Source organism: Trematomus bernacchii, unplaced genomic scaffold (genome assembly GCF_902827165.1).
Source record: "Trematomus bernacchii unplaced genomic scaffold, fTreBer1.1, whole genome shotgun sequence".
Classification (NCBI taxonomy): Eukaryota; Metazoa; Chordata; class Actinopteri; order Perciformes; family Nototheniidae; genus Trematomus; species Trematomus bernacchii.
In genome coordinates this window covers 2,508,330-2,530,321 of record NW_022988050.1, presented here as the reverse complement: position 1 = coordinate 2,530,321, position 21,992 = coordinate 2,508,330, and the positions used below count along the sequence as shown (strand labels likewise).

The 21,992-nt window shown below is 41.6% G+C and overlaps 2 protein-coding genes across 5 annotated transcripts in view; one reads left to right on the top strand and one right to left on the bottom strand.

The window, feature by feature from the left end:
• Positions 1-692: 692 nt before the first annotated feature.
• LOC117473644 (WD repeat domain phosphoinositide-interacting protein 1-like) lies at positions 693-11,728 on the top strand. Of its 4 annotated transcripts, XM_034119332.1 has the most exons (13): positions 693-801; positions 894-1,168; positions 3,469-3,551; positions 4,780-4,973; positions 5,090-5,186; positions 6,234-6,331; positions 6,556-6,648; positions 6,721-6,791; positions 7,240-7,347; positions 7,925-8,089; positions 8,177-8,284; positions 8,949-9,088; positions 10,321-11,728. In XM_034119332.1, exons 2-13 carry the CDS (start codon positions 1,083-1,085, stop codon positions 10,440-10,442), a joined length of 1,365 nt encoding a protein of 454 aa, XP_033975223.1. In that variant the 5' UTR covers positions 693-801; positions 894-1,082; the 3' UTR covers positions 10,443-11,728. The 4 variants fall into 4 exon arrangements, with proteins under 4 accessions (XP_033975223.1, XP_033975225.1, XP_033975224.1 ...); XM_034119334.1 differs by lacking the exon at positions 693-801 and having other exon boundaries at positions 808-1,168; positions 4,807-4,973; XM_034119333.1 differs by lacking the exon at positions 693-801 and having other exon boundaries at positions 808-1,168; positions 4,804-4,973.
• arsg (arylsulfatase G) overlaps positions 11,630-21,992 on the bottom strand; it is a 20,989-nt gene continuing 10,626 nt past the window's right edge. Inside the window, exons 3-11 of the mRNA XM_034119330.1 lie at positions 20,038-20,273; positions 17,951-18,065; positions 17,689-17,835; positions 15,788-15,975; positions 15,625-15,705; positions 15,406-15,514; positions 14,832-14,952; positions 14,624-14,714; positions 11,630-13,062 (exon numbers count right to left, since the gene is read on the bottom strand). Of these exons, the coding sequence (XP_033975221.1) occupies positions 12,776-13,062; positions 14,624-14,714; positions 14,832-14,952; positions 15,406-15,514; positions 15,625-15,705; positions 15,788-15,975; positions 17,689-17,835; positions 17,951-18,065; positions 20,038-20,273 (1,375 nt within the window). The 3' untranslated portion in view covers positions 11,630-12,775. The remainder of the gene's footprint in view (positions 13,063-14,623; positions 14,715-14,831; positions 14,953-15,405; positions 15,515-15,624; positions 15,706-15,787; positions 15,976-17,688; positions 17,836-17,950; positions 18,066-20,037; positions 20,274-21,992) is intronic.

Sequence of the window (21,992 nt, the reverse complement as noted above, 5' to 3'; positions counted from 1 at the left end):
CGTATGATTTTAATAATTGTGGAATGGAGCAATCTGCATAATGAGTACTTTTACTTTTGGCAATTTAAGTATATTTTGATGCCAATACTTTTGGACTTTTACTTGTAACAGAGTATTCCTACACTCTGGTACTTCTACTTTTACTCAAGTACAAGATCTGAGTACTTTTTCTGTGTACACATGGATTTGAACTATACAAAGTAAAGCTAGGCTACTCATTATGCAGAAATATGACCAATGTTTGCATTATATAATATATAATAGTATTATTTATGAATGAATACAAGTTGTCTCTGTCCTATTTACATTTACCGTCTGTGGTCTAAAAGATAAATACAATTTCAAGGATAGTGTTTCAGTATTCAACATCTGGATATGGGTTTAATGGTGTACATTTTGTAAACATAAAGGTTAAAATAAATAAACAAATACATCTATGTAAAGCCAAGCTTAGGTAGACAAACTAAAACTAACATAATTGTCAAAAAAAAATCTATAATAGCTTTGTTTAACAGTTTTTCAGGGCAGAAAAAGCTTGATCGTCTCTCATCCAATGAAATCATCAAAACAATTCCTCGTGACAAGACTGAAAGCATAATTGGCCAATCAACCGTTTAGTCTCTTAAATAGGCGGGTCTTACGTGATTGACAGAAATGCTATCAAATCAACGGGAGGCTTTAAACATCTCGACCAATAGAACCGCCGGAAAGAAGATTTACATGTTGTCACCAGCCAATAGGGATGCGCGTTAGAGTGACGCATCCTCCCATCAGCTGTTTTTGTTTTGCTGTGTGAATAATGTAAGTTAATAACATTATAACAACAGTCTCGACTGACTCAAGTGAAAAAGGTCACTGATGAGGTGTTATTGTCTATCTTTTATCCTCTTTAGACAGTTCACTCGGTGTATGATGCGGGTTATTTGAGACAAACAGCCCGCACATTCCTCCCCCCCGAAGAGTGTGATCGTGGCGTTTGGAGTCGGGGGGCTGAGGAGGGGAAGCGGGTTCCGGCGGGGATCGACCCGAGCCCAAGGCCTCCGACCTCGGCTAGTGAGAGGAGAAGCGATCCGGCGGCTGCCATGGAGCCCCAGGAGTCCCAGGACGCTCCGGACGGCCTGGAGGAGCAGCGAGCCTTCATCTGTGCCTCCTTCAACCAGGACACCACGTAAGCGACCTGCGGGCCCAGCATGAACTCAATCTCCTCCATGCACCTGATTGTTGCATAATTATTTACAGTCTCATTTACATGGTCTGGTTTATTTCCTGTCACCTAGAAAGCATGCAGCTGTGTGTGTGGGGCTCAAATGTATCTACAGGCTTCTGTGTTTTTCATTTAAACTTGTAGATTAGTCCCCTTAGCACCTAAACTGAAGTGCACATTTAGACACTTAGTAACCAAACTATTGCGTAATAAGACACAGCTTAACACCATTGAGTGAAAATAGACATATTATATTATGTCTCAATCAAACCTGACTGTTACATATGTATGTATAGTATCATTCACAGGGTCTGGTTTATTTCCTGTCACCTAGAAAGCAAGCAGCTGTGTGTGAGGGGCTCAAATGTAACTACAGGCTTCTGTGTTTTTCATTTAAACGTATATATTAGTCCTTGGCAGCTAGACTGAAATGGGCAAATGTGTTAATCTACAAAGCCTGCTGCACATTTAGACACTTAGTAACCAAACTATTGTGTAATAAGACACAGCTTAACACCATTGAGTGAAAATAGACAAATTAGACTATTATGTCTCATGCAAACCTGACTGTTGCATATTTATTTGTCATTCACATGGTCTGGTTTATTTCCTGTCACCTAGAAAGCATGCAGTTGTGGGTGTGTGAGGGGCTCAAATGTGACTACAAGCTTCTATTTTTGTATTTAAACTTGTTGATTAGTCCTTAGGTCCTCACTAGCTAAAGTGAAGTAGGGAATTTGTGTTGATCTACAAAGCCTGTTGCACATTTAGACACTGAGTAACCAAACGATTGTACAGCTTAATGTAAATATGCATATTCTCTATTGTCTATTGTCTTGTCTTTGCTTACCTCCTTGATTTATGACACCAGTTAACATACCATATTACATTCTTAGAAAGTGGTTAAAATATTCAAAGGCGTTATTGTCATATGTATAACAGCCACAAGGTAATTGTTGGCAATATAAATCTTATGTCCCCGGCTCCTTCAACAATGCAACAGTAAAATTAAGACATATAAAATAAATACACATTAGTTGTATCGTAGCGCAGATGTAGTAAAATAGTGCAATAACAAAATACAAAAGATGTTAAGGTGAAAGTAAAATTCAGGAATTAATAAACTGGTTTTCTCAGCAATGCTATAGAAAGTAGCTGGAAATCAGATGTTCCTGTGTCATGTATTTTTTTTAATCTTTTTGAACACTCACACCTGCATTGCAGAGGGCCACTGTCAGGCTCTATTAACTAGAATAACAGATCCAGCAGGTGTGTCAGCTTAAAACAACATCTGCTGTGGCGATGATTGTAAAACTAACCAGATGGACAAACAGTCAACCTGGCGTTTATATCTCCTTGTCATCATGTTCTTTTCAACTTCAGCCATGATAAGATAAGGCGAGCTTCCTTTAGAGGGAGGGATTAACTGATTTCAATGGAAGCTGCTGTGTTAATGGCTGTGCTCTCTAAACAAGATAAGATAGTCTGATAGAAAATCATGGGACAAACTGACCGTTATGAGATATGACATGAGGTTATGATGATCAGAGTGATCCTGCACTACTTCCTTAATGCAAACTAACAGAGGCCGAAAGCAGCCATTACATAGATTTTACCCCATTTTTGTGCAGTTCTACACTAGTGTGTGTGTGTGTGTGTGTGTGTGTGTGTGTGTGTGTGTGTGTGTGTGTGTGTGTGTGTGTGTGTGTGTGTGTGTGTGTGTGTGTGTGTGTGTGTGTGTGTGTGTGTGTGTGTGTGTGTGTGTGTGTGTGTGTGTGTGTGTGTGTGTGTGTGTGTGGTGTGTGTGTGTGTGTGTGTGGTGTGTGTGTGTGTGTGTGTGTGTGTGTGTGTGTGTGTGTGTGTGTGTGTGTGTGTGTGTGTGTGTGTGTGTGTGTGTGTGTGTGTGTGTGTGTTGTGTGTGTGTGTGTGTGTGTGTGCGTGCGCGCGCATGGTTCATCCTCGTCCTTCCTTCTTTCTGCCCCCTCCCTTCCCTCATCTTTCTCGTCCTCCCACCCCCTCCCCCCGGTTTTCTAGGATTATTTTACTCCGACAAGGATAGACTTTAAGTATCAAAATGTCTACATCAAATGTTGTAACTGTGTGTGCTACTGCAAAAATAACCAGATTTCATGTGACAAGTTTCAGTCTTTTTTTAGAATTGAGGACTATTATTTGCCTACAGTGTTTTAAGGTATTTTTTAACCTTTAACAATAGTGGATGTGGCTGGTAATATGGTCTTTGTTTTCGTTCCTTCTTCTTGTAGTTCTCTGTCAGTGGGCACAAAGACCGGCTACCGGCTGTTCTCCGTCACCGCTGTGGACAAACTGGACTGCATCCATGAAGGAGGTAAGATGGACATTGTGCTTTAATGCTATTGTCGAGAGTTTGGTCTATTGTGCTTCTATAATATGTTTTCTTTCAGAGTTATGGGAAGAAAGATAACATGTACTTTATTGATCCCAATTTGGGAATCTTTTCACATTTTTGAAAGTCTCTAAGTGTCTATTTGTGTCAGTAGATGTCTCACAAATTACCCAAAAATGTGCATTAAATAATGTCTGTTTTGCATATTTAAACATAACATTTTAGAAAACTTGTCACAAAAAACCCAATTGTCTTTATGAAAGTAAACTAGGGATTTTTGAAAGTGATACCTTTTAGTTAAAGATTTGTACTCTATTAACCTCTAGTGACTTGGAACATGTGTGACATATTCACAACAGTTATTATTCAGGCTCCCCTCCCTAAAGTGTCACACTGATGAGTAATGGCAGTCCACACAGTACTATCTGAGCTGTGGTCAGGTTCACCTTGATCATACAACATGCCCCATCATGTTTACTGTTCTGCATGCAGAGGGCAAACACAGGAACGCTCAATGTGCCACTCTTTAAAGTAACAACAAAGAGAAAACGTTTGGTGTCATCTTTGAGGAAGTTCAGGCACAATAATGCTGTCATTGTCTGGGGACTGACAGTTTCTCTTAAAGGGACAGTTCACCGTACAATTAACATGGATACCATTTATCAAACTAGTTTGTTTTGTTGTTAGTTGGTTTTTGTTGTAACCCTCTTGTTCCTGAATAGATGAACACTTCCGTCTGGGCAGTGATACAGTAGGCGGATGTAGTTTGTTAGAAATAAAGTAGTTCCTACATGCTCACAACCAAGTCTGTGTTTAATCTTGAGTAATCAGGTCATGATTTCTAGAAAGAGACATTGCTGTTTCGTTTTTTTAATTATTTTTGCTGCTTTAAGACACTAAAAGCCGAGTGCCATCTAGTTCCATTATATTGAAGAGAAGGCAGACATTTCGAATGCCTATGTCTCCAACACTGTGCAACTCACACCAACACAATCAATACTTATACATATCCCTACAGGGCTTGATGAGAAATTTGTATTTTGTATGTATTTTAAGGGTGAAGTTTCCCTTTTGTTGGTAGTGAAGCATGAGAGAAGTAGACCCACTGTCATTTGTAAAGAAAATGGAGGAAGTTATATAGGAATTGACGACATAAGATTGTGTATTTGCCTTCACTGACCAGAGATGTGATATGCAATCCATGTCCAAGGTCTCCCTCTCGTCCCTCTCCCAGTAGAGTGTCCAGACGTGTACATCGTGGAGCGGCTGTTCTCCAGCAGCCTGGTGGTGGTGGTCAGTCTGTCCATGCCCCGCCGGATGAACGTCTACCACTTCAAGAAGGGCACAGAGATCTGTAACTACAGCTACTCCAATGACATCCTCTCCGTCAGGCTCAACAGACAGGTGAGGACAGGAAATGGATGATTCTGAACCTGTAATCCTCAGAGATGTTGATTCTTGTTTGTCCTTTCAATACATGTTATATTTGGAGATCTATTTGTTTGTGTCCATTATCTCAGAGGCTGGTGGTGTGCCTGGAGGAGTCGGTTTACATCCACAATATCAAAGACATGAAGCTACTCAAGACCCTGCTGAACACCCCCACCAACCTCACAGGTACACTCATGCTGTTTTACAGACATATATTGTCAAAATAAGACTTCTTCTTAGACTCTGACCTACATTTCATTTACATTTTTAGATATGGTAAAGCAGGGGTGTCAAACTCAATTTCATCGTGGGCCACATTCGCATAAAGATTGAACTCAAAGGGCCGGTTGTAACTATATAAATATATAATCAGGGGTGCACACAACTTTCTCAGTGAGGTACTCAGATGAGTACCTGGAGTCAGTGTTTGGTACTCCAACTTCTGTCGATTGTCAACGGGGGGGGGGGGTAGTGGAGTACAGCGCTCCGCGATTGTCAACGGGGGGGGGGGGGGGGGGGAGTAGTGGAGTACAGTGCTTCGCGATTGTCAACGGGGGGTGGTAGTGGAGTGCAGAGCTTCATGTCTGCGGAGCGTGTGAACGTTGTGATCAGCTGTTTTAACGCAGGGCTGCTGTACAGACCGACGTTAACAGCAGCCCTGTCTGTGCACACGGAGACCGTGATCTAACCGCCTTCTGGAAAAGCTTACGTCGGTACGCAAATGCGCTTTGTGACACAAGTGACGGTACGCATTTAAGATTGTTGCCGCGCATGCGTGCGTACCTGCGTACCAGTTATGTGCACCCCTGTATATAATATATATAAAATAATGTATTATATTACATTATTGCCTCTGAATTGGATTATTATCGGATAGGATAATAACTTAGTAATTAACTACGTCTGAAAGCAGAAGTCCGGGGCAAATAATTGCAAGTCTCTTCAGTGCGCATGTCACAAAACGAGATGCATTGTGGGACATGTAGTTTATGGGCAACCTGCTTCTGTAAAGTGGCATGTAACCGTATAATAAACGTATTATATTCTTTGCAAGCTCTTGCGGGGCCACATAAAATGAAGTCGCGGGCCGGATTTGGCCCCCGGGCCTTGAGTTTGACACCCCTGTGGTAAAGGGAAGGGCAATTATTGATCAAATATGTATGTTAAAGAGTAACGACAAGGAAAAGATTGGAGGGTAAATGGCCCTAAATCCCCCTCTGTTCTCCCCTGCAGGTCTCTGCGCTCTCTCTGTTAACCACAGTAACTCCTACCTGGCGTACCCCGGCAGCGCCACCATCGGAGAGATCACCGTGTACGATGCCAACAACCTGGTGAGGACACATTGATATTAAACAAAGCAACAAAGGAGAAAATGCAGCTGATTTAATTTATTTTGATAACCCCGTGTGGACATCAGTGAAGTGTTGGTGCTGATTCATTTAAACATATAATCTAACTTGAAATCTCAATTCAATTCAAAGTATATACAACATTTTTTTTTTTATATATATAATATATAATATGTATTAAAAAAAACACACATTTACCCCTTTAGAGCACTTTGACCCTGATCCAAGCCCACGACAGTCCCCTGGCGGCCCTCGCCTTCAATTCCTCCGGCACCAAACTGGCCAGCGCTTCAGAAAAGGTGAGCATTATTTTTCTAACGCTCAGTCTTATTACCCACAATCCTCTTTTCTGACCACGCTCTCCTCCACAGGGCACCGTTATCAGAGTCTTCAGCGTTCCTGAGGGACAGAGACTGTTTGAATTTCGCCGAGGGATGAAAAGGTTAGCATTTATATTTTCATATCATACCATCAAATCTTAATAAGCAAATTAGGGACGAGATGGTTGTTGTGTGCCAGAGATTAAACAAAGGGCTTGTGACAGGAAGTACTGCAGTCTAAACGGCCTCCTATCACTCATCAGTTCAACTTTCATTTTCAAATCTTCACTTCGTGCAACCTGCATACTTTGCATACTACGTTTCGTTTTTTGTTTACCATCATATAGTATTTGCACGCAAATATAATATCATTAATGCTAAGTAATGTAAAGTGATAACTGTATGGTTGTCTCCTGCAACTTGATTATCATGTTGTAATCTAAAGAACATGGACAAAAGTCTACATACGGGCTAAATATGGTCGTTATGGGCTTACACACATTATGTGCATTCATTTTCAAATAAAAAATGTGCATTTATTCCTAACTGTTTTGTTGTTTTCTGTCTCAGATATGTTAGCATCAGCTCATTATCCTTCAGCGCAGACGCCCAGTTCCTGTGCGCCTCCAGTAACACTGAGACCGTCCATATATTTAAACTGGAGCAGCACAGCCCCAGGTACACACACACCACACACACACACACACACACACACACACACACACACACACACACACACACACACACACACACACACACACACACACACACACACACACACACACACACACACACACACACGCACATACACATACACATACACACTAACACACACACAGTTGTGTTTCTGCTTGTTTTCTGTAGATCAACTAATTACCTGACTAACCAGCTACGTTACAATGTTAGTGTTTCTGGTACTTTCATTAAAAACCAAATAAAAATGTATTATGTTGTATCCCTGGTTAAATGTATCCCTCGTAAACATAATGTATTTCCTTTTTTCAAAGCATATTACCCATGTATTTCTCTGTATAAGGAGTCTGCTTCCCATACATTGCCCTTCTCTGACCCTTGCATGGTTCACAGAAGGACAATGCATGAAATGACCCTCTGCTATGCTCCCACTGCTAGGATGGGTTAAATGCAGAGGCCACATTTCGCTGTGTGTGCTGTACTGTGTGCATGTGTGACAAAACAAAGAGGGTTTCATCCTCCAATTCTCTCTTCAACCATGACCCATGTTGTTTCCTGCCAGTCAAGATGAGGAGTCCCCCACCTGGTCAGCCTACATGGGTAAAATGTTCTCGGCAGCCAGCACCTACCTGCCCTCCCAGGTGTCCGACATGATGCATCAGGACCGAGCCTTCGCCACGGTGCGCCTCAACATGTTCGGCCTGAAGAACATCTGCGCCCTGGCTACGTGAGTCCAAAGTCAGACCAGAAAGGGATGATTTTTAACAGCTGTATTTATAAGTCTTTAACATCTTGTCCTTGTTTTGTTTGTCAGGATTCAGAAGCTCCCCCGCCTGCTGGTGGCGTCCTCAGACGGGTGTCTCTACATCTATAATGTGGATCCACAGGATGGAGGAGAGTGTGTTCTGGTCCAAAAACACAGGTGTGTGTCTTAGTGGGAAGCATCCTGCATAAATGTCTAGATGTAACAAATATTGAGTTGTGCACGGATGTTGGATTTTTGTAGATAGACCTAGAAGTTAGCATCGCAAAGGCTCCCTCAACCAAGCAGTAATATTGCAGGAAATAAGATCTGTTACAAACATATTTAAAAAACAAACATGTTTATGATACTCAAACATTTTGTTCAGCAAGAAATCTCCACATATTAACGCCACTTTTATAATTTCTGAAGCACAAATGCTATTGCCAGAAGTAAAAAGCTAACATTAGGCTATAAAGGAAAAACATCAAGGTCAACACCGCTAAGCTAAAGGCGGCTAATGTTAGGCATGATGATGTTTACTAGAATAATTTAGCCATTTGTTAGCAGCCAACATTTTAGGCACATAGAGGCTTCAGAAATTCAACCGTGGGGTGTTCACTGATATATTTGATGTAGTAGAACAATACAATTTCTCTTAAACTTGTGTTAACCACAGGCCATTTTAATAAGGATCTAACCATAAACCCATTCAAAAAACGATTGAATTGAAACAAGGGGGAAAAAAGAGCTAACTAATTTTAGATTTAGGACTCATTATTTCAGCTTTAAAATGTGGCATTTGTTGCGTGTTACAAAGTCTCTGTGTGCTCTGCTGCTGCAGGCTGTTTGAGTCCGGTGAGGAGCAGGTAGAGGAGAAGGAAGAGGAGGATCCAGAGGACGGTTCTCCACCACCAACCAGCCAATCATACGCTGCCACTGTGGCTCTCCCTTCAACCCCGCCCTCTTCCACCACTCTCATGGGTACAGTATACTTATCATAAACTCAAAACTGTGTACTTAACAGTTGCTCCCTATATACCATACTGTGAGTGATTCGCATTATTCTATCTCTTATATTATGTGTGTTTAACTTCGACTTGTTTGACAACTCCTGAAACCTGTTTTAAACATAAAGCTGTTTTGCTAAAGTTATTCAATCCTAAAAGTGATCTAGGGTTATTTCGACAAGAAGTTTTCTTAAAATGAGCTTGTGTCTCATTTCACCCTTCAATAACTTCTCACTTCTCTGAAATCAGGCAGATGTTATGTAAATAACATTTCATTCAGGTTCAGTATACTTCTATTATTTTAGTGTTTTTTCAAAATAATTGCTTTATTTCTAGCAAGTAATATATTCTATTTTTTAGCCTAGCTGATTCAGGGTGTCCGTGGGGTCTTACAAAGTATTAAAAGTTGATAAATCAATTTAGCAAAAATGAAGGCTATTAAAAAGTATGAAAGGGCATTTTCCAAGGTATTACATTTTGTAGCTTGTTTTCAATAAGTATATAAATTGTCCAAAGAGGTTGTATTCTACAGTCTGCCTGAATGTAATCATTGCGTAGGTGTGTAGCGTGATTCTGTGTAGGCATCCCGTTGGATTTGACGTCATCTGAACAGGACATAGCACGCTCACTGCTTGATAGCGCGCGAAGGTCCGTTTACGCCGGTTGTTAAACAACATCGTTATGGGGAAATGCAAGTCTGCGTCCAAATGGTTGGAAGATAAGGAGGAAGGGCAATCAATAATGTATATAGTAAATGTGAGGTACAGTGTGTCGCCAATGTAACCGGTTAAAACTTGAAGTGGCGATGAGGTCTTAAAATGTATGGAAAGGGTCTTAAAAAGGTCTTAAAAGGTATTATATTTGACTGCAGGATTCCTGCATATACCCTGTGGTTGCTGTAAATGCATTTTGCTACACAAAAATCATGATCCAGGTTTTTGCCTAGTATAAACAATAACCAATTATTTATTGGGTTTGGATTATAAATTAAGGTTGGAGGAAGAAGACAATGTTAACAATTGTCCATATTCACACTTAGAAAAATATAATAATCAACTCTGAATCACCTATAGCACATATAAAGTCGATAATAGAACCTAACATCCCAGCTCTGACAGCAGGAGATGCAATTAGTTCAAAAACACGACACAGTTGATGAAAAAGGGCCTACAAAAAACCTCCCCCTCCTCTTCCTTCTCTCCCCAGGTTACTCTGAGGAAGGTGGAGCCCAGACAGGTGACGTTATCCCGGAGCACGAGTTCGCCGAGAGCCCCGTCTGCCTGGACGACGAGAACGAGTTCCCTCCAGTCGGCAACCAGAGTAACTGACCAAACCCTCGTGAAACATAACAATCAGACTTCAGTTTCACGCAGAGGAGAAATATTCCTGTGTGGAGACATCGTGGCACCCCCCTCCCTCTCACATGTACCCCTGCTGGCCTAGGGTCACCTCTTGTCAGAATGTTACTTCCTGGTGTTTCTGTACTCTGTTCCCCTATCATGTTTTGTAAGGAGTATAGATTAAAAACTAAGTGTAGAAGCTCCACCTATCATTAAAACACATGTACAACATGTGAGACGAGTTCAAAGACTGCTCCGCTTTTAACTCCCGTATTATTCCATTAACAGCTTTTTGGTTTAATATTCCAAAACCTAAAAACACTGACGTCATTGTCAAAAAAGAATACCATGTTAGCAATCGGATGAACATTTTATTTGTTGATGTGTTAATGAGCAGACTGAAGGTAGCAGAGATCCTTGAAGCTAATAAACAGATTCTCTAAAAAGCTCTTAAAATACGTCAGTGAAAAGATAACTTTTTAACAGCTTCTAAACAAACCAAGAGCAGTCATACAAATATAATATAAAATGTGTCAACTCTCTTAAGATCATGTCTTGTTTTCTGTCACTTATTCAAAGCCTCTGAGAATCAACCTTAAGGGCATTTTTGTTAATCAGGAATCTGGGAGTTTATCAAGGGGCATTCGAGGTGTCACTCCTCCGTAAAGAGGACCTTACTCAAGAAGGAAGAGATTTTGAAAGTGTGATACACTATTTAAATCATGATACATGCAGGAAGTATTATATGACTTGCAGATGCAGCTGTCATGCTAATTATGGTAGCGAGAGATGAGAATAAACACCTGATAATAAATGTGGAGCAGCCGCCTGATGGTGGCGTTACAGGTCCTTGAATTTCAGTGATATCCTGAAGACCTTTTTTTATTTACTACATTATGCTGACTACATTAAGTTAACAAGTCATTTTTACTTTGATGTATGAAATATTCTTTTGCAAAATGTATTACATGTACATCCACGCATAGACGTACCATGCGTGAATATCTATTGAGGATTTTTACTGTGTATAATGTATATATAACATTTATATATAGTTCTGTTGTAATAAGTAACACCAATTGATTTGCCAAAAGGTGGCGCTGTTAGGACACCCGTCTGGACGTTTGAGGAGAAAGAGAGACTCATTAAAGCGGAGAAAAGATTCAACCTCTGCATTTTGTTCTGTTCTTTTATTTTTTTAAATATCATCATTTATGTAGCTGGTGTTTAAATCTTGTATACAATCTCACAAATAAAGCAAAGTTTAATTAACACATTACACTGAAACGAAATTATTTACACATTGCTGGTTTGTCTTTACTGTTTGATTCATCATTCAAGTTATTGACCTCACGATATAAACTGTGGCTGTTTCTCAATGTCGAGTATACCTGCTGCAGAGCCACTATTTCAAGTATACTACGTCATCGAGTGGCGCCGAATGCTGGGCATTTAACATGCATTTAAACAGTCCTTCGGCGCCACTCGATGACGTAGTATACTTGAAATAGTGGCTCTGCAGCAGGTATACTCCACATTGAGAAACGGCCTGTATCTTTGCTCTGCTTGTTTGAACATGTCCTGCTGCATGTGGACATCGAACTTCCCAAAAAACCACTTCTGCAAACAAACAGCTGATCACATCGTCTGTGTGCTTCTCTTTAAGCCTATTGTGTGGGGAGTGTGTGTGTGGTTTCCCCAAACTCAACTATTATGCTTTTTTGAGTTTTCCCTTTCCTGTTGTGATATAGATTGTAGTGCATGTAAATGGTCAGCAAATGCTAAAAGGCAGGTTCATAATTGTATGTAGTGTCTCTACTGTGACATGTCTCCATGCTTTAATGTTCAAAAAGCTCTTTATTTTTCTCATACTGCCTGTGCTGCAGCACCTCTTTTCACTCTCTGTCTGAAACCAGAGCTCAGTCTGCTCTGATTGGTTCGCTGGCTGGCTCTGTTTTGATTGGTCAACCACTTAGAGATGTCCCGCCCCTTAGCCTATCACGTACAATGTGTTGGAGCACTAGCCAATAGAAGAACAGTGTTACATAGTGATGTCAGCATGTCCTGGAAATAAACAAAAGGGTCCAATGGAGGCGTTTTCAGGCGGGGGGGAAGTGTGTGGAGAGAAACTCCCTCTTGATGGACTTATTTCAGACTTTGCAGACCGTTAACATGCACACAAACCTATATAACACACTACAGGAAAGGGAAAACCCCCCCAAAAGCTAACTAGGGTCTCTTTAAGATTTAAATCCTGTGTCAGATAAAACTCTCCCCCCTCAGCTGAGTGTGTGTCAGACGGTGTGTTCAAGGTCACAGTGTCAGGCGGTGTGTTCAGGGTCACAGCGGCAGACGGTGTGTTCAGGGTCACAGCAGGGTGCTGCTGATGCGTCGGTGCTGTAGTCGGCTGCGGACACTGACTTGTCGTTGGCGATGTCCCACAGCAGCTCCTCCCTCCTGCGGGCCATCCTCTGCGCCACCGCCTGGTACTCCAGTGTTTCTGTATCCAGAGGCGTTTCCTCCGACTCGTCGACCTCAAGATCAAATATCAGGGGCGGGTCGTGGAGCTGCTCTCGTCCTGTGGCCCCCCCACACGCCTCAGCTGCACCTGCAACAAGCAAGGATGAGTGGTTTCTTATTACTACTCGGAGGTGAGGAAGGATTCAGAGCCTTAAAATGAACATTTTAGTTTATCTTTTCTTAAGGAAGACATTTAAATTTAGCTTGCTATCTTGATATAAATATTGGTTTTGTTATTTTATTTAATAATATATTTTATTGGATTTAAAAAATGTATTTGACCTTTTATTGGGCATTTTACTTAAAATTCTTATATTTTTTTATATACTTGTTTTTTATTTGATATTATCTTTTATTGGACATTTTATTTTAACTTTAATTTGCATTTAATTATCTTTTATTTTAGTTCACCTAAAATGTCACAAAACCAAAGAGACAAGTAGTAAGTCAAAGGCTGCACAAAAAGAAAAGGACTCATGTGAAGCACCTCAAATTAGCACTTGTTTTGAGTTGATGGAGCATAGAATAGAATAGAGAATAGAATTGGGAGGGATGAAACCCTCTTTAATGGTCACACATGCAGAGCACACAGCACACAGCACACACAGTGAAATTTGGCCTCTGCATTTAACCCATCCTAGTACAAGGAGTCTAGTACTAGGAGCAGTGGGCAGCTATTATACAGCGCCCGGGGAGCAATGGGAGTGAGAATTAATCTGCTATTAAAAAGTGTTTTGATTTATACTCATACAAATACAGACAGGCCAATACACTGATACCACCATCACAGCTCCCATCACTGTACCATCCTCAACAAGCATAACATCCAGAGTTGGGAAGATTTAAGATTTAATAAAGTATAGGAACATTGTTCTGGTGTACAAAATCCTGCACAATACAGCCCTTCCACCTCTTAACTCATTGGTTACTCAACGTATCAACACCAGACTGACCACTAGAAGCTCCACACGTGGCGACCTATCAGTCCCATTCAGGAAGAGTACTTTTGGTCAGTCATCATTCTCGGTCACAGAAATACAAAACTGGAACTCTCTACCCACTCAAATCAAAGACATACAAACACATCACCTTCACAGCTCACTTAAAAACATGGTTCACTGAGAACTACACCTGCACACACTAGTCTGTGTTGAGTATGGCGTGAGTGTTACATGTTGTGTTACATGTTGTGATCATGGATGCTGCCCCTCGTTTCTGTTATGTGATTGTGATGTGCTACATGTGACATGTACTGTATGTAGTAATGTGTGTTGTTTATTGTTCTCTTTTATCCTCTCTTATCCTTTCGCCTGTATTTACTTGTCTTGTATTTACATGATTATAACTAATGCTGTTGATATATTGTGATTTTAAGGGTGTCTATTACCATCTGGCCGGGGACAACAGCTGGAAATTAGCCATGTCGGCTAAAGCTGCTCCATTTACTGTTTTTGTGACAGTTCATCGATGGGAACTGTCCACGACACTATAAATAAATAAACTAAACTAAACTAAACCATGTTGACAAAGCATCCACCATGGCAGAGCAAAGCAAGCACCACTGCAGACATACATACAATAACAATAACTGCAATGTTATACAACTGCTTTTGCTTTGTAGACACATATGACCTGTGTGTGACCCGTACCTGTGATGAAGAAAGCTTTGTGCTTCCCTGATCGAACGGTCTGCAGGTCACCAAACTCCCCCGCTGCTCCACTGTTAGGGTGGAAGAGAAACTACAAGGCAGAAGAGAAGGATGCAATGAGAACATAATGCAAGACTAACACTCACAATACACAGGGGAATTATGTATATAAAACAAAAAAGAACGTATAACGAAAGCTGTTAAGTACCTCATGACCGGTCTGTTCCCCGTGCAGCAGGACATCTGTGGCGTCGATGCCGTCGTAACGTCGGTCTGAGGGGGGAGTGACTCCTGCCAGGGACAGAAGGGTGGGGAAGACGTCCATACCGCTGCAGCAGGACGTAAAGAGGACTGTTTGCATATTTAAAACTTTAAAAAGGCCCTATTCTGCTAATTTTCAGGTTCATAATTGTATTTTGTGCTTCTTCAGTGACATGTTTACATTCTAACCTGAAAGTCTGAGCCACTCACTGCATCAGAATATACGAGAGATGGTTATTTGACTAATTTCAAATAATTTCACAATCTCTGTGTGTCCCCCTGAGGCAAGCACACCAAAAACGAATTCATATTTTGAATAAAAGCCAAACATGCAGCAGCTATTGGCTTTTTTCTCTGGTCCAAAGTGTAGGAATGACATTACCATCCCCTGCCTTTTGACCTAGAACAAACAGGGTTGGGCCCATCACACCTGGGTCTTTATGTACACATAGCGTGTATATAAGATATGTTGAACTACTTGAAGGATTTAAAGTCTCTGCTTATTTGTAAAATGGGAGTACCTGAGCAGGGCGGAGCTGCTGGTGTTTGCAGGGATCTTTCCGGGCCAATAGGCCACAGTCGGCACTCTGTGACCCCCCTCCCAGGTAGTCCGCTTAGCCGAGCCTCCACCTAACACAGGCAGAAGAGGACTTTAGGAATGAGGCTTACTTTCAATAAAACACACACCTGTTACTATGTATTGAACACATGGATCCCTCCTCATAAAGCATATGTAATACCTCTGCTGGTCTGCCATTTCCCCATAAAGGGTCCAACACTTCCTGCATACTGGCACTTCTGTTCCCATGGACCGTTGTCACCTGGAAACAAAGCACAAAGATGAACCTCATCATGGCTTTTTGAGAATAACACTTCCACTGGTAGTCTATCCAGTATATTTACCAGTGAACCAGATGAGTGTGTTGTCTCTGTCCGTGTGGTCGGAGGCGCTCTTCACCGCCCCCACCAGGCCGTCCATCTCCTGCAGGCTGGCAGCGTAAACTCTGCCCTCATCTGAGTGGAGAGGGGGGGCGAGGGGGACGTGCATGTGAGCCAACGCTAGGTAGAGGAGGTATGGCTGTCCTCGCTCCCTGCAGAGACAATAAAGTTGTGGTGTCAAACAACTCATACAGATGATAAAGTATCACACACTGGTTTAAAACAGACACCACTTAAGTCCCAACAGTGCAGATTTCTTTCAAACATTTTGACTTTAGCAAATTAGCATGGGTGAAACTCATAATACCAATTGCTTTGTCACATTTATACTTGAGAAACGACGATGTTAGTGGTACACCTATGCTTTTCCTTTAACCTCAAAATAAATACATTTGTAATATTTGTTGCATTAGTTTATTTTTAATATTGCTGTTGCAGTCAGAGCTGGAACGCGACCAAGCACGTGCGTTGGTGCGTTTTCTAGAAGAAATTAACAAGTTAGTGTAAAGCCTTATTGCAATAGTGATATCCTACAAGTTTGCTAATCAAACAAACAATACTGACATTTTTAACACAACATTTTCAATTTCAACTACTTTTTTGCAGTGTTCTGATGGTAAAATATTAAATGAGCTTTGGTTTATTTTGTGGATTTAATCCTGTTCAAAGTGCACTGATATGCAAACTTGAACATGTCCATGATGCAATTTCCTTTTGCTTTGCAGGAAGGTGGGTTTCTGTATGTTTATGACATGTCTGGAACACAGCATTATTCACTGTAAAGCACTTTACTGAATGAAAGCCAGTTCACTGTTAGGTCACATGACTAATAACCGCTGCACTGATTCACATGACCCTGGTCCCTAGCATGCAGAGATATTGACTCTCACACACACAGCTGCAAACAGCAGGGATTACTGTCCTTCATTTCCCAAGCTTTCTGCTTTACTTCATTTTGATCAAATGTTAATATCTTCTAAAATAAAACAAAAAGGAACTATATCATTGCTCTTAGGTGACATATTCACTCATTAAAATACATGAAAGACCTACAGATTGGTGATCAAAGTCTAATTAAACTCTCTGCACTTCCTTATTTCCCATCATGTGTTAATGTTCATGCCTCTGGAATGCAATCAATTAAAAATGATACATATCAAGTGTTTACACATGTTAGTAGCTGCAGCTGATTCACCTGCTCTTCCTATCTAATTTCCCCAAATGGACCCAAGTCCAAGTGTGTCCTCAGGTAATAATCCCATAATGCTCATGTCTGTTTACTGATAACAGCTGCAAACGGGCAAAAAGACTCCAAGCTGTTATAAACAGTGACAATTACAGACATGTGGCAATGGTAAGTCATTTATTGCAGAGTGCTTGGGCCGCCGTTTCCTTCCCTTTTTGAAATACGTGTCATCTCCAACACCACATTTGAGTTTCAGTCTTACATACACACTTGACACACTGAGGCTATGTTCCTTTGTACTCTTGGTATGTTCTGCAGCCGCCCTTACAAAGAATGTTCTGTTTTTTAGGGTATACTATATGGTCATAACAGTGCATTGAGTTGCTTTTACTCATTTGTGCAAAGGATTGTGGGTCAGAATAGCCAACACCCAATCATCTACAATAAATTAAAGTTGACGTACGTACCTTAGATGTCCGTTGGATTGTCAGAATACAGTATACAATTTAATTGGACTCTTAGTTCCTTTAGTTACTGCTGTATGTCTCTGTGATGCACTAAATGTCACAGGCTTCTGATTTTCTAATTAACAGTTACACCTAACATGCTGATTTTTAATATCATATGAAGAAATTGAAACATATGTATGTAAAGGCACTAGGGTGCAGCTGTGTTGTACCTTGCACTGCGTATAATCCTGGTAGCAGCAGATTTGTATTGCTCTGTTAGCGTCCACAGGTCCAGTGGCTGCTGCACAATGCTGCTGTTTTCAATCAGAGGAAGGCCCACTTTGGAGTAACAGCCTCCATGTGCACTCCTCTTCAGTCTATACAAAACATAGGAGCATAATAACATGATTAATGGGTACATGCGTATGTTTGTGTGCATGACGCTATCGTTGTGGTAACCGGTTTTGCAAGTGATTGAGATCAAAGCCACACCTAGTGACGTGAGGTTCAGGAGACTCACAGGGAGGACACTGAGGCAGATTATATCCAGGTATGTCAGTACAGCCCATGTCATTACTGTAGGGAACGCCCAGGTAGTAGTCAAAACCTGCAAAAAGGAGACAATAGACAATATGCACATCTTTATAATTCAGTGAAACTCTCTAATAAATATATAATCATGCTCTTTGGCGAAGTGATCAACTGATGCAGATTATTTTAAAGGTCACCTATTATACAAAATCCACTTGTTCATGTCTTTTCTACATCAACAGAGATTCTGAAAGTTTCTGGAAAAGAGTTTTGCTCATTTTTTGTCCTGATCCATTTATATAAAAACCTGTCTGAAAATGAGCTGATCAGATTTTGGACACTTTATGATGTCATAACGATTTTTTGCCTTGTGTAACTGTTAACCAATCACCAACCAAGGTAACCCCCCCCCCCCCCCCCACCTTATCACCTGAATCTCCTCCTAGAGCACCATTGTGTTCTTTTTAACCAAATCTCTCTCAGAGGGGCGTGGGGAGGGGCTCCTTATTTTCATCTAAAATAACTGACAGAGAATCAGCACTTTTGAAACAGGGCTGAAACAGAGGGGATTATGGGTAATGCTGCAATGATCTGTTTGGTGTTTGGAGCCAAACACTTCAGAGACATGTTTTGTATATATCTGAGACCTATAATATATTGATGAAAAACAGTATAATAGGGGACCTTTAAAATGGCATTAATTGCCCCAAATGTATCGGTCATTTAATTAATCAGTCTACCTCTACTTATAATTTGTACAAGCTGAACTTCATTCCACAAGTGTTTAAGGATCACTACAGCAATGATCCTGCCGTGGTCCTTAGCAAATCGATGCTAAAGCGGCTTAATTGTGGATCAACCTGTTGTTGCACAAGCCTACAAATGAAAAATTATTCTCAGGCTAAGGTTGGTGAGGTTAAGGGAGGTGAGTTGGTGGCAATGCTTCACCCAAGAAAGGAATTAGTCGAAGGGGGTGGGGGGGAGGCTGTTGTTAAATCTGTCTGTAGGCAAAAAGTCAACGGTGTCGTCTCAGTAGAAACAGCTGCAGGGATAGTCGACAACTATCCCTGCAGCTGTTTCTACTGAGACGACACCGCAGTGTTCCCTGCAGCGAGGCCGGGGGATCGCTCACACACTCCATGTGGCGGGGTAGATAAACTCTCTGAGGCCATAACACTGACCTGGAAGGACACAGCTGAGTGAGACAGGAACGGAGCGTGTGGTCTCGTTGATTAATGTGGCGAATGCAAATGTGTTGGCATTTTAATAATGTAAATCCTTCAACTGTTCAGTGTAGTTGCATGTCAGCATTTCTTCAGTTACAGATAGTAATGGTGCAGTTTTGCAGATCATAAATGTGGAGTACTTTTATATTTAGTTTTAACCTTACACTCCTTACTCCTCTATGTATTATCTCCCTATAGTTTGGGATTGTAGCAGGCCAGTTTCTATCTCATATGAATATAATGGTGCAGACATGAACACAGTAAGAGGAAATAAATTGTAAAATAGGAACAAATGTAACTATGTTCAAAAACACTGTATCCGAATTCAAAATGGCAGAGCTATGCAGTTATACAAGAGGTAACAACTAAACCGAAATGTCCAAAATATACAGAGAAATGCGCATTTACAGTATGGAATATGAGGATTGGCTCCCATTAAATCAAAGTGTTTATGGGAGGGGTTAGGAGTGTATGTCAGTGGAGTCCTGGGTCTTATTGAAGTGCAAAGGACCCAGTGCTTTAGGCTAAAAAGATCAGTGTAGGTTTTTACTAAAAAGATCCTGAAATTACTGACTAATTTGTTGTGTTGGTTGGTTCCTCAGGGGTTTTGGGAATAAATGTCAAGCTCTCACTTATCTCTGTTAGATGGAGCGTATGGGCCATTGTGTTCTTATTCCTGCAACTTACTTGCACCATTACGTCTCATTTTGTTATATGGCACTATTTTATTTCTTTATTTCCTTGATTTCAACAAATATCTGAAATTTGCTTTAAGTTGGTTCCTCAGGTGTTTTGGGGAATACATTTCAATCTCTCTCTTACCTCTGTTAGTTGGAGCGTATGGCCCATTGTGGCCGAGATGCCACTTCCCGATCATGGCGGTGTAATATCCCTCTTTCTGTAGGAGCTGTGGCAGAGTGACTTCAGAGAGAGGCAGGCCGGCCAATGAGCTCACAGCGAAATTATGAGTCACTCCGTTTCTCAGGCCGTAGCGTCCGGTCAGGATGGCAGCACGGGACGGAGAGCAGGTGGAGGCCGGAGAATGGAAATCTGTCAATCTGGAAAAATATAGGACAATTTATATGACACCCCTATGATTATAGACATTAGATTAGATTAGATTCCTTTATTGTCACTACACAGAGTACAGCAAAATTCCAAGCATTCCCGATGGTGCAATCACACCTAACAGACAGTATAAGTATAATTTTGACAATACAAGCTAAACATTTTAATATATAATATATAAAGTGACTATAAATTGGACCTATGATACATTGAACAGTACGCTTACAAAACAATACAACATTACAACAATACGTTCAAGGCAGTAAAAAATGTAAACAAGTCAATAAGTAAGTTATTGCACATGTATTTATCAGTGCAGTTGATAATTACAAAACTAGAAATAAATATGTGTTCTATAAAAACGGTATGAGGTCAAATATAAGGTGCAGTTGGATGTAAACATGTACTTAGTTAGTCCCCACATGTTTTAAACACTCCACCATCATTCCTGTCCCCAAAAAGACAATCATCACCTGCCCCAACGACTACCGCCCAGTAGCACTCACCTCCATCATAATGAAGTGCTTTGAGCGGTTAGTCAAATTATTCATCACCTCCTCCCTCCCTGAATCTCTGGACCCCCTGCAGTTTGCCTACAGAGCAAACAGGTCCACAGACGACGCCATAGCCCTCACCCTCCACACTGCCCTCTCACACCTGGACCCGAAGAACAGGAACACATATGTGAGAATGCTGTTCATTGACTACAGTTCAGCATTCAACACCATTGTGCCCTCCAAGCTGGCCATCAAGCTCAGAGACCTCGGGCTCAACAGCGCCCTCTGTGACTGGATCCTGAACTTCCTGACGGGCAGACCCCAGGCAGTGCGGGTGGGAAATATCACATCCTCCACCCTGATTCTCAACACCGGTGCCCCTCAAGGCTGCGTGCTCAGCCCTCTCCTCTACTCCCTGTTCACCCACGACTGCGTGGCCACACACAGCTCCAACACCATCGTGAAGTTTGCTGATGACACGACCGTCATCGGCCAGATCACAGACGATGACGAGACGGCGTACAGAGAGGAGGTCGAAAACCTGACATCTTGGTGCCAGGATAACAACCTCCATCTCAACATCAGCAAAACAAAGGAGCTGATTGTGGATTACAGGAAGCAGCAGGGAGAGGGACACGCCCCCATCGCCATCAATGGGACTACGGTGGAGAGAGTCAAAAGCTTCAGGTTCCTTGGGGTCCACATCACTGAGGACCTGACATGGTCTCTTCACACCACCACCATCACCAAGAAAGCTCGACAGCGGCTCTTCTTCCTCCGCAGGTTGAGGAGGTTCAAAATGGATCCCAGGATACTCTGCAACTTCTACAGGTGCACGATAGAGAGTATCCTCACTGGCAGCATGACGGCCTGGTACGGCAGCTGCACCGACCTCGATCGTAAGGCTTTACAGAGGGTGGTGAAAACTGCACAGCACATCACCAGGACGGAGCTGCCATCCATGGAGGACCTTTACTCCCAGCGGCTCAGGAAGATATCACTACGGATTATCAAAGACCCCCATCACCCCAGCCACAAACTGTTCTTTCTGTTGCCGTCTGGCAGACGTTACCGCAGCATCCTGGCAAGGACAAGAAGATTCGGAGACAGTTTCTTCCCGCGGGCAGTGAGACTGTTAAAAAATTGAACTGTTGAAACAACATCAAACATTCAACTGCTACTCAGTAGTATGTATCTAATACCTAATATATA